General features: G+C 32.7%; 1 protein-coding gene across 1 annotated transcript; it reads right to left on the reverse strand.

Moving 5' to 3' along the window:
* Positions 1–4318: 4318 nt before the first annotated feature.
* On the reverse strand, positions 4319–10000 carry LOC120208051 (probable fructokinase-7). The gene is made up of 6 exons (XM_039207421.1): positions 9773–10000; positions 9434–9646; positions 9129–9326; positions 8947–9064; positions 4565–4674; positions 4319–4354 (listed from the first exon to the last, which is right to left on the reverse strand). Exons 1-6 carry the CDS (start codon positions 9998–10000, stop codon positions 4319–4321), a joined length of 903 nt encoding a protein of 300 aa, XP_039063352.1.
* Between the last annotated feature and the right edge of the window lie 3302 nt (positions 10001–13302).

Raw genomic sequence — 13302 nt, forward strand, 5'->3', positions numbered from 1 at the left:
TTTAGCTTCAGAGGAAGGTAAAGATAAATCAGAATTGATTGAATTAATATTTTCAAACTCCATTTCTTCCTCTTTGTGGCAAAGTTCAGGATCCTTGGGAAGATTATAAGAAAGATTAGATTCAATATATTCATCAATTAAGGGATCTATAACATCAACATAATTAAATCTTTCAACATGATCCGAGCATTTCATTGCTTTGTAAATATCAAATTCAATGATCTCACCATCAAATTCCATTATCATTATACCACTTCTAAAATCGATCTTTATGTACGGTGCTTAGGAAGGGTTGACCTAAGAGTACTTCGGAATAAGAATCCGACCTATCATGTTCCATGTCAATGACATAGAAATCTAAAGGAAAAAAATAATGCATCGACCTTTACTAAGACATTTTCCATCACTCCTACTGAGTAGATCACATATCGATCAGCCAACTGTATTATTATTCCTGTTTCCTTCAAAGGCTCATTAGTAATCATTTTATAAATAGAAAATGGCATAACATTAATTGAAACTCCTAAGTTACACATTTCACGTTTAATTTTAAAATCACTTATTTTGCTAGGTATGGAGAATATACCTTGATCCTTTATCTTTGGTGGGAGCTTTCGTTGAAAAATTGTAGAGATATGTTCTGCCAAATTTACCTTTTCGTGCCCCATTAATTTCCTTTTTGTAGTGCAAAGTTCTTTTAAAAATCGAGCATACCTTGGTACTTGTCGAATTACTTCAAGAAGTGGTATGTTGACTTGAACTTTTTGGAACACCTCCAAGATCTCCCTTTCTTCAACTCTTTTATCAGCTTCATCAACCTTGATAGGAAAGGTGGTAGCGTTACTTTAATGAGAAGAAAGAGAAGGATGTGAGTCAGACGTACCATGTATTTCTGGAGGTGACGTTTCCTATTGTTCTTCCTGATGTGCAGCTTTTTCTGCTGGAACTTCGGGTGAGATAATTGTTCCACTTTGATGTGTGATGACAATAACATGCTCTCTTGGATTTAACTCTATTTGAAAAGGTAGTCTTCCTTGTGATTCCAATTTCCCCACAGTTTGAGCTAGTCGGCTTACTTGGTTATCTAACTCTTGAAGATATGTCTCGGTTCGGCTTTGGAATTTTTCATGTGATACAATGAACTTTTCTTGGCATGTGACCAGCTTTTCTTGTGAAATTGCTAAATTTCCTATGATTTCTTTCAATGATGGCTTTTGATTTGCCGCGTAGCTGAAGTTTGGGTGGTCTCGCCATCCTGGATTATAAGTGTTGTTGTATGGGTTGTATTGTCTTTGTGGAGGACCTGGAAAGTTTCCTACAGTATTGATTTCTGAATTGCCTCCTTGTATCAGCAGACATCAATCCGTTGGATGGTCTAGCTTCGTGCATATCCCACATGCTCTTGTTGCTCCATATTTTTCTGCAGCAAGTGAATTAACTACTGTAGTAAATTTGTCTAACTTATTTTCAAGAGAAAATGTACTTATCTCGTGAACCCGTCGGCTGGGTTCACTTGAAAACTGTTGAGAGTTGGCTGCCATTGTTGAAATCAATTCCCTTTCTGTTGTTAGGGTCATGTTAACTAATGCTCCTCCACAAGCGGCATCTCCCATTTTCATCTCCATTGGTAAAAGACCTTCATAAAAGTATTGAATTAATGTTTATTTACTTAATAAGTGTTACGGATAACATGCGCAAAACTTTTTAAATCGTTCCCAATAGTCATAAAGACTTTCTTCGCTCTTTTGTTGAATGGAAAGAATGCTCCTTCGTAACATGCTTCCTTTAGCCGCTGGAAAAAACCTGTCAAAAAAAATTCGACTCATGTCAGCCCATAAATTAACTAAATTTGGAGGTAAATAAAATAACCAATCTTTAGCCAAGTCGGTTAAAGAGAAAAGGAAAAATCTCAATTTAATTTGTTATTCGGCTAACTCCTTATGGTTTAATGCTAGTGCAAACAATGTGGAATTCCAACAAGTGTTTGTGCGGAAATTCAGTCGGAAAGCCGTGGAAAGTGGGAAGAAAATGAATAAGTCTCATCTTTAATTGAAACAGAGTCCCACCACTAGGAAAATTGATGCATAATGGCGTCTGAGTGACAGGAGATGTGGCTAACTCTCGGATTGTTTGTTCTTTTTCTGCCATCGGGATGTTGTATGCGTCTGCTTTAGAGTTTGTCTCTGGATTTGATTCTGCTTCTGAACTCTGCTCTTGTTCTTTTTTTCTTTTTCTCTTTTCTCGAAGTGTTTGTACGTGGATTCTTCGTGCTTGTGCTTCGATCTCTGGATCTAGATCTATTAATTCACCTGGGTTTCTTCTGGTCAGAAATAAAAAACTAGAAAAATAAATCAGTACTTGCCGTTAGTCCCCGGCAACGACACCAATTTGATAACCGTGGTTTTGTTATCAAGATAATTCCTGACTTCTTAATAAATAAAAAAGAAAAGGTAGTATAGAGAAACATGGTCGATCCATAGGGATTGTAGTGTTTTTGATTTAATAAAACTCTTTCTTGATTTAGGGAAAGATAGAATTTTAGGTAAAGTTGAAAAGATATATTAAAATAAAATAAATAAAATATAAAAAAGGAAAATAATAAAATAATAAATAGTAATAGTAATAAATATAAAAGGGGGTTTTTAAATTATTTAAAGAAATAAAATATAAAGATTAAAAATAAATAAAAGAGATAGAGAAAAATAAAACTTATTATAAAAACAGCCTCAGACTTCAGCTTTGCCTAAAAGTCCTTGGATCATCGAAACTGATTTTTACTTTAGGATTCACGTTGGTTACTACAAGAACAATTCCTCGCTGCCGACTCGGATTATGTTGCTTCAACAATAACTGATTCTGATCTTCGTTTTCTCTTAGCAAACAATTTTGTTCAGTTTGTTCTCAGGAAGTTGAATGTGCTTCAATAAGTCAATCCTTCTTCCAACGTTAACCATAACAATATCCAGACCAATGTTGAACATTGTTTTGATTCGAAAAATAAGCCCAAAAAACAAAGAGAAAAATCTAAAGCAATTTAAGTGTCTTACAATTCTCACGTTTGGAATTGAGCATTTGCTTTAGCATTCGGCTTAAAAGAAAATTAGCTAAGCATGACCAAAGTCATACTTAACAAATTTGAAAACAAAATTTTAAAGGGAAATAAAGGAAGTATGTGAAATATAGAGAGAAAAATAGAGAGAGAAAAAGATTTTATTCTCAAATGAGATAGATGTGTTTCTAGGCTTACCCTGAGAGGGTATTTAGAACCTTCAAATTCCTAAATACAAGCTAAAGATAATTCCTAAAATAATATCTTAAATCCTAATTAAAATACTTAAAACTATTTAAACTAAAATACCTAACACAAAGATAAAATAAAATAATATTTAAAATAATAACCTAAATCCTAATTGTAATACTAAAACCTATTTAAACTAAAATACATATAATGTTTAAAATATTATCCTAAAACTTGAGTTTAATCCAAATCCAAATTCCAGAGACGTACGGCTGGTTTATTCGTTCTTCTAGAAGCACTGACTGGACCTTCTAGAAATTATCACGTCAAACCTTGTCATTCCTAGAGTCGTGCCCATGTCTCCAACCGTGACCAAATAATAAAAATATTGTAGAATGCGCCTGTTTTACTACTAATTCTGGAGAGTAAGACCCTGAACAAAAATAAGCATAACACAACCAAATCAACAGCAATAAATCCATAAAATCGAAGAATTAACGAGCAAATATTACCGATTTAGAACACTCATCAGACATGTCCCTCTTTCTTGGTTTAGGTTTTTAATTGGAGGCAGACAAAATAATGCAACTAGCATAGTCAATTGCTAGAATTTTTAGAACACTTCTATTTCAGTTCTCTGAAATCTTCCATTTGTTCAAGCTTCGTAGGCTCCTCTAGCAAAGGTAGTGCTGAAATATCGGTCTAAAATTGAGGTTCCTGAGTGCTCATGTAAAGTCGACTATAACAGGTTTTCCTAAACTCCCTTAATCCATATTCACCTAAACTCCTTATTTAGTAAATTTGATTTAATTCGCCATTTCTTGGCTAGCTGAATTCAGCTTTATTGTACATATATATATTATTATTGCCTTTATTTGGCTAGTTGAAGGATTTATGGCATCACAAAGTCTTTGACTTGACGATCACAGTGGAGCAAACACCGAATTGCCAAGTACCCAATCAATATCATGGTTTGAATGTAATCTATTCATAAAGTCAGGGCCTTTGAGTTTCCTCTATAACCAATTGCTTTAGCAGAATAGCTCAGCTTTATTTTATACATATATAATTATATTCTGGCTACGAGTTCAGTTTCTCAAGCTTGTCAAGAAGAACCTGTTATAATCCAGGTGTTGTTTGAAGGTCAAAAAATCTCATCGTTAGAGTTCAATTTCCAAACAACTAACCTAAACTAGATTCACCTACTCGACCATTCCATCTGTGAAGATCATGATCATCATTGAACATCATCAATGAAAGTAGAAACTAATTCGCTTTGCAATTTTATGTGCTAGATGCCCCATTTTGTCCGCTCCTAACACATACCTGACTGCTAAGCCCTTGATTGACTCTACATGTGTGGAGAAGGCTAGCTTGGTCCCTGCAAGAGAACATTATGTATTCAGGTTTATATTCTAGAGTAGGATCAAGGGTTCCTGTTTTGCAGGGTTCAATCTTGTCATTTGTCAAAGATTTACAACCTCAATTATTAAAGAGCTTTTAATTGAGATGATATTCAAGGAATTTCACAATTAAAATTTGCTCATTGCTCATTTTATCAGAATGAAGCATTTTATTTAAAATGTTCGAATTTCAAGTAACTTACAAACATTTAAACGTATGAAGAAAACAAGTTCAAACAAGATGACATGCATTTCATGAGAATGCAACAAAATTCCTTACGGGTTCCACAACCTACTCCTGATCAGAATGCCTTATTAGACATTGAATGTCAATGCCCCTGAATCAATCAGATCTTGGACCTTGCGCTTTAATACCCCAAAATTCTTAGTGGTGTGCCCTGAACTCCCAACATGATAGCTGCATATGGCATTAACATCGTAGCCTTCATGATATGAGGACTCTTTTCTCGGATCATCCTGGAAGGTTCAGCCCCATAACTAGCTTAATAGGCTTCCACTGTACTAATTTCAGCTTCTTTCTTTAATTGTTCAAATCTTGCTTCTATTCTCGATGTGGTGTCACGTGATTAGAACCACTTCATCGCATTCTCTATGAATTAATCCCCATGTGTTCATGAATGATGTATGTGAAAATGCTTAAAAAATTGAAATGCATATGTAAAATGCAAAGATGCAAATGCATATGCGAAAAGATTGATCCCAACGATGAATATTGTAGAATAAGTTTCACCAGAGATAAAAGCCTTCACATTACAAGATAGTCCATTTTACAGACATGTTTTTGCTTAGATGCTCAGTCTGAAATGGGTCGATCCTTCATCTCGGATCTTCATCTCGAATCTTCATCCTTGAAAATTATGCCCCTCAAATACTCTATAACCTAACTCCATTAATGCCCCAGCGATGCTGAAGTTAGTGTGCCGCTCCTTGGTGACTGGCGATAAAATGATCGTAAATAAGGCTCTACTGCTGGATTACTCCTCGGATCAATGGATCATCATTTTAGTCTCAAATGTTGTACGTTCTTCGAGCAAGTCTCATTTTTGTATTCTGAACTTTTTTTAGCCCTCTGTGCATGTCTGTATACACGACTACTTGAATGAAAACTTTTACTTCACCTTGTGAAAATTTTTACTTGAATATCCCCTTGCGGATCAATAATTTCACATTATGTTATGATGATGAAATGTAAAAAGGAGGAAAAATAACACAAACAAAAGAAAAGAAATAAGTTAGTATGGGCAAGATAATCAATAAAAGTAAAATATGTTATTTAAAGATAAATATAACACCCACCCAATCATGGTATCAACCGAAGCATGCTTTCATTAAATTGCATTCCTACCCGGACATGCTTTCTACCCAAAATGATTTATTTTCAAGAAAATAATCCTAACCTCATGGTATCTAGTTCGTATGCTTTTATTCAACAAAATTTAAAGCAAAATGTAAAGTTTCAAAAATGCTCCTCCTTTGTGTACACTTATTTTGGGTATTTACTGACGGACAGAGGTTCGATATGACTATACTTAGGGTAATCGTACTACGGTTCACTATATGCATGGTTTCGGCTCTATGAGAAAAGGGTACTCGAATTTTCCTTGATGTTGGTGCCCCTTTTGGCTGCCAAACCCTCAATCCTAACCTATTACAAGCATAAACGAATCGAGTTCAATTCGAGGGAACTCGCTTCCTTATACCCATACGAGGAATAAATCCCTACGAAGGTATAAGGCATATGTATCCCAAGTGTTATTTGCTAAAACTCATACAAAAAATAAATTCTTACGAGAGTAAAGCGTTCACCCCCACTTACTTGGAACGAAGCTCGGGTCTAGAGCTTATGTCATGCGGTTGCACGTGATGTGTGTGTGGAGGAACATACAAACCTTTGACTAAAAAAATGGAAAAAATAAAAACTCTCAATAGAAACTTTGACAGAGCTGAAAATAAAAATTAGATCGTTAGTATGAAAAATAAAGAAATTAAAAACATCAATAAATGGATCATAAGTTAACTATAGACTCAAACTTATAATTTACACCATAATGACAATGTGTAAGCGACTTACAGCCTGACTCTCTAAAAAAAAAGTCCCCAGCGGAGTCGCCAAGCTGTCATAACCATTTTTTTTAAAAACAATTATGACTTTGATTTAAAAATTTGGTGATTTTGAATTAATTTAAATTATTTTGAATCGGATTCGCCATCGACCTTTAGGTTAGGTAGGCCGAATACCTAAAAACGGCTTTTAAAATAATTTTAAGAAAAATCATTTTTTAGACAAATTGGTATGCGTCATCAGAAAAATTTTAGGGGTTCGGGAGTCGGTTACATGTGAGGAAGGATAAGCACCCCACAGTGCCCAAAATTAGTACTTAGCCGCTAATACATCGTCGTAATAGTGGAACTCAAAATTCGAATCAAAAGTAAAATTACGATATATTTATTGAATATTAATTAAATTACTACGCATTAATAAATTTAAGAAAATCCTTTAACTTGATAAGAAATCCTGAGATTTGCAATACTCTGTCGGGAAAACTATCTCGCCTATTTCTTATCCGTAAAGAATATTCTATCTTCGAATTACTAAAAAAAATTAATATCGAAAATGGGCATAGAATAAATCATGATTTATTTTTTTAAGCATACATCCTTAATACTAACATCGATTTGTAAAATATTAAATATAATTAAATACTATAAAATAATAATGAAAATAGAATAAATAAACTAAATTTTTTTTTAAATATAATAATTTCTAAAAAAATCATAAAAAAGGATTTGCACTTTCAAATTCATATTCTGTTTGAACGTCGTATCGGATTGCACCACTTCGATCAAGTGGCACTTTCCACGCCCATTCTACAAATAAGGTTCTTGAAAATATTCGATTGACACTAACGAACGAATGAATCTTATATATATTTATATATTAAACTTTGATTGAAATATGTTTAATGAATAACGTATACATACACGTGGTAAAAGTTAAACAATAAAATGTATTTAATACCAACATGACTAACATTTATCTTATTTACATATATATATATATATATATATATACTTGTTCATAAAAAAATACATAATAATACTTAGTAAATATATCATATTGAAATATAGGTAAATAAAATACCTACCACACAAAGAATACATGAAGCAATAATACACATATAGGATGCAATCATATACATATAAGTAAATATATACAGATGGAAAACTCGAATGAACACATTTTATTAACATGATTAATACCCATATATAGGAATTTCGTTAATAAATAATAATATGTAAACTATGTATACCTATATAAAATGAAAATAAAATGAAATATCAAATTCCATAATAGTAGATTCAGGGACCAAAAAACTAAAAGGAAGAAACAGCCAGGACCAATTAGAAATAGGGTATGATTTCTCTGGTACGAGTTGGTAAAAAATCTCGATTTTTCGGGATTTATTACATTTAAAAAATGGGTTTGGATTTGATACATTGATTGATTGAAGGGGTTGATATTTTGCATTGGGTACGAATCGATGATGACGGCGGTGGCTCACGCGACTGGGAAATAGGGCGATGAAGCCCACACGCCGGTGGGGTGTCGAATAATTGCTGGTAGCAGTTACTGTTGCTGGAGAGAATAACTAATGTTTAGGGTTGTTGATTGGGCTTGTTCGGGTCGGATCCGGCCGGGTTTGGGTCAGCTGGGCCTGGTGCTTGGGTCTTGTAATTGGGTTAGATATCTATTGTTGGGCCGGGTTGATTCTTATGGGCTTGGGCTTCATTTTGGTATACACAAAAATGTAAAAATATGTAAATAATAATAATAAGACCCGGACAAAAAGGGTGTCTACAAAAAGTATGGGGTTATATTGATACCAATTCTATAGTTAAGTGATCATTTGAATAGTCTACCCTAAATTTTATATAATTACACATTTGATTATATATTCTATTAGTTTTATATTGATATCAATCCTATTTTTAATTCGATAAATTTAATCCTTTAATCCTATAAATATTTAATAAATTAAACAGAAAATGAAGCCAAAATAATTTTCAGCTAGTTTTATATGTTCATCTCGTACAAGAACATAAGATGTACGGATCGATTGTTTTTATTCGTATATGGAACCACTTAAAGCAGCGAAAATAGCTCAAACAAATGTAAGGTAAACTTGTGGGCTTATAGAGATGTATGAGCAGAGCATCAACTAATGCTCTGAGGAAAGCTTAATAAAATAAGGTAAAAAAACTCATAACATCAGATACACTTACCTTGGTATAATATCCGCAACCGGCTGATCCGATTGGGATGAAAGAGCTTCTTCATCACCACATTATGGCCGTAAGCATCATCGCCTCCGGTTAAGAAGGTAATTTCATCCTCGCTTACCTGCATTTTCTTAGGTTAGCAGCGAATGAATACCGTTGAAAGACTCGTAAACACGAATCTATACCTTAATAAGGTCTGCCTGGTTCCATATGCTCATTAGGCCTTTCTGAGCGGCATCTGCTGATGGCCATAGTGGCAATCTTAAATTCGGATCATAAGAGAGAATGCTGCCTGACCTCTTGGCCATGTTCATTGCCGCCAGGTGAGTTAACTTGCACGGTTCCTCGATCAAACTAATCGAACCATAATGGAAGATCTTGGCATACGATCAATATTATTTGCATATCAGAAATTTCCATACCCTGCCTAAACCAATTAGTCTTTCACATCCACTATTCGAAACAAAGAAGAACATGGCACAAAGAAAACCTGCTTGATGACGTTTGTATTGAGTTCCGACTCATGAAGACGCATATCGGCACTCGGATGACGGAAAAACAATAACTTGCATTCACCATCAGCTCTGAGGGTAACAAATGCAAGTGCGGTTCTTGCACTTCGGTCGAATTGCATGCCGGAGTTGTCGACGTTGTTCTGTTTCAATATATCAGCTAACATGTAACTGAATTCATCATCGCCTACCTCATGATGTTCAAGTGAAAATGGTATGCAAAATTTTCATCTTTCAAGCGAATCAAAACATACAGACACAACAATATCATAGAATCATTCTCGTGATTGCTACAGAGAACAGATGTTCGAATTTACCTTGCCTATGAAAACCGACGACCCACCCAATCTCGATATCCCGACGGCCACATTAGCTGGAGCACCACCAGGAGCCTTCTTGAAAGCAGGTGCTTCAGCTAGAGAAACCCCCCCAACTGTCGACACGAAGTCGATCAACAATTCACCGAAGCAAACGACTAACGAGCCGTTCTTTGTAACTCCTATATTCAGTTTCTCAAGAAAATCAAATTCCCATTTCAAATTCATTGGAAAGCAATTTCTTTTACCATAAGATCTTGCAGTATACCATACAAAGCATGAGATTTAGCCAACATGAAAAACAACAAGAAATGAAATTTTCGACAAAACAAGATTGAAATCACAAACTTTAGAAAGTAATCAAAAATACCATTATTAGATATATCTTTATAATTGAAAGAAACCTAACCTGAAAACAAGAATTTTTAAGATTACTCGTTAAAGATGTGATAACAAAGAAATCACAAACTATGAAACATGAAAGAAAAAAAGCAGCAGCAGCATCATTTCGAATATCTTTTTTCATTACAATGAAATGTTGGTGGACAAAATTGATTCAAAAAAAAATATAAGGGACAAAATTATTATTTAATTAAATATTAGGAATATTTTTATTTTAAAATGAAAGGTTATGACCAAAATATTTTTGAAAAAATAAAAACTAAAATAGTTATTTAGACAAACGTTAAAGACATTTTTTATTATGCCTAACAAATTTGTATGAGATAGATTTAAACCAATAAATAGAGTAAAGTACACAAATGGTCCTTTAATTATAGGATACTGCTTTGCTGAGTTTCTTGACTATTAAGGGATGTTAAACGGTCCTTCGATTATAGAGAGTTTCTTTGTGGAGTATCCGACTATTAAAAGTTACAAAATGGTCACCCGACTATTAATACGTTCTAAACTTTTACTTTTATGCAGGGATTCAAATAGAGGAACGCAAACACTATAGCGATAGCTATTTCGCGGTAGCATCGCCGTCCGAAACCAATATTAACAAATTTCGCGATGTGTAGAAGATTCACATCGATAGCGTTGCATCGCGTCTGCAATCTAATGGGTAACGTTGGATAGCATCGATAACGGGACGTTATTAACGCTATTCCACTTTTACTGCCAAAAAATTAAGAAAGACTAAATTCACACTCAAAAAATCATGAGAGAGCATATCAATTATCAAGAGTTCAAAATCAAGACTCGCCAAAGAGGTAAAGATTAAAACGGAGAGGAGACAAACTGACAAAACAAAGTTATTTTAGAGGAAAACCTTAGTCTGTTGTGCTTTGTCGCCGGTAAAGAAGAGGAGTAACAGAACGGGCTTCCATGAAAGGTAAAAAAATTAAAAGCCTTAAAGATTTGCGAGTCAAGAGTTGAGAGAGATGGGATGGGATTTGAGAGAATTGAGAGTTGAGAGAGCAGAGAGTTGAGAGAATAAAAGAAGAAAGGTTCTCGAGTTTTCCTCAACTCCAAGAGCCTTATTTATTTATTTATTTTGTCCATTCCATTCTCACCCTTCTATTTTCATTATTTTTAATTTTTTTTAAATCAATTCTAAAATTAAATGGTATGTTAATTTGCCACCACTCCCTCCAATCTTTTAAAATCTATAATTTAGTCTCATCTTTTAAATTTTATAATTTAATCTTTAATTTATAATGTAAACTTTAATTTTTATTTAATTTAGTCCTAATTTCAGTAATCTAAATTTCTACAATTTAAATTTTATACTTTTATTTTAATTCTATTTAATTTAGTAATCTTATCCTATCATGGGGTTTTAAAGTTTTCTATTTGATTAAACTATATAATATATGTCATTTCCGCTTAGAAAACATTTTAAAAACCATTAAAAATGAGACTTTATAATTATAATTATAATAATAATTATTATGTTTTATGATAAGTTGTACGAAATTTAAAAAAAATTCACGACCACGGCACACGCAGTGACTGCGATGGCATCTGTTATGTCCGCAATCGCGATAAACACTACGCTGCAGCGAACGCTTTTTAAATCCTTGCTTTTATGTTAAAAGCTTGACAGACATCTGAGCTAAATGTTAATCTGTTGTCTATTAATTTTTCTGAATTGGTTAACTTTTAATCTAGTTAATATTTTTTTTGAATTAAAAGGTGACATGATTTGGTGAAGACGAATTTAAAAATAAGAAACTTGTGGATCAAGGAAAATTAGAAGCTAATGTATTGTTTATTCCTCCGCTTTTTACCAATACAAACATATATTCTTGCAACTCCATGAAACGAGGATTTACCTTTTCTATGTTATCTTGATTCTTTTTTAAACCGGTAAAATGTTAAAAAGGTCCATACCAACAATTATTAGTTAGTCTGGTGTGGGACGAGAAACTAAATCCCTTAAGCAATGTCAGAAGTTTGATTCATGGCGATTGCGAATGGAGCAAACTGGGTTGGGAGGATTGCCCTTGCCTCTGTAGTACCCGATCTGAATTAGTTGATCAATATATCGAATACCAATAAGTATACCCAAAAAATGTTAAAAGGTCCATGTGCGAGTGTTTTATTTGACGAAATATCAAAAAATATTTTTTATATTTAATTAAATAATCATTTTATCATTAATTTTTTAGAGTATTTTTGGTCTCGACATTTCATTTTCGACAGGGTACCATTAATTTAAAACATAATCTCTTTCGGTGATAGAGACAAGAAATAATGTTAGATATTAGAAAGAATTATAATGAAATTATTCGCTAGGTAAGAATTGTTTTCGGTAGTGTCACAAGAGGGGACGAAAATGATGTATACCCACATCGCATAAGCACCGTTGGTAGTTTTAAGATATTTTTGAAAGGTAAAATTCCAAAACTAATCCCTATTGTATACAAAAATGATTTTTTTTTAGTTTTTTACTCTAAAATTAAAGAGTATGAGTCAAAATGCTCTAAAAAAGAATAAGAGTCAAAGTGATTATTTAGTTAAACGTTAAAGGCTATTTTACCTTAAAATAAAATGTTAGAAATCAAAATATTCCAAAGAAAAAAACAAAGACCGAAATAACTATTTTAGTAAATATTGAAGGTTAATTTTCACCTTATATTCTAATTTAACTTTTAGTTGTACTCTTTTATTACTTTTTCAATTTATTTTTCATGGTATTATTTTTTCTAATACTATATTCATATTAATATTAAATGATGATTTAATTCAATTATAATATAGCACGTGCCATGAAAAATTGATTTTTTTAAAAATCATATAAAATTATAAAAATATTAAGAAAAATATCTAAGATTGCAAATTTTATTTAAATAGAATTTTTGGATTTTTAAAATTTTATTATTTACTAATTTTTATTTTAAAAAGTAAGCGTAATTATAATTTTGAAAAATAGATATAAGTCCACAACATAAATTCTTAGTTAGAGTTTTTTTTTATAAAAATTATACTTTTAATTTTTTTGATATTTTAATATTTTTATTCTTATTACTTGTGACATGATTTGATTGGTTCTTAAGATATTTGTTTTAATGACCAAAAAGGAT

The sequence above is a fragment of the Hibiscus syriacus genome, unplaced genomic scaffold (genome assembly GCF_006381635.1).
Source record: "Hibiscus syriacus cultivar Baekdansim isolate YM2019G1 unplaced genomic scaffold, ASM638163v2 tig00015905_pilon, whole genome shotgun sequence".
Taxonomy (NCBI): domain Eukaryota; kingdom Viridiplantae; phylum Streptophyta; class Magnoliopsida; order Malvales; family Malvaceae; genus Hibiscus; species Hibiscus syriacus.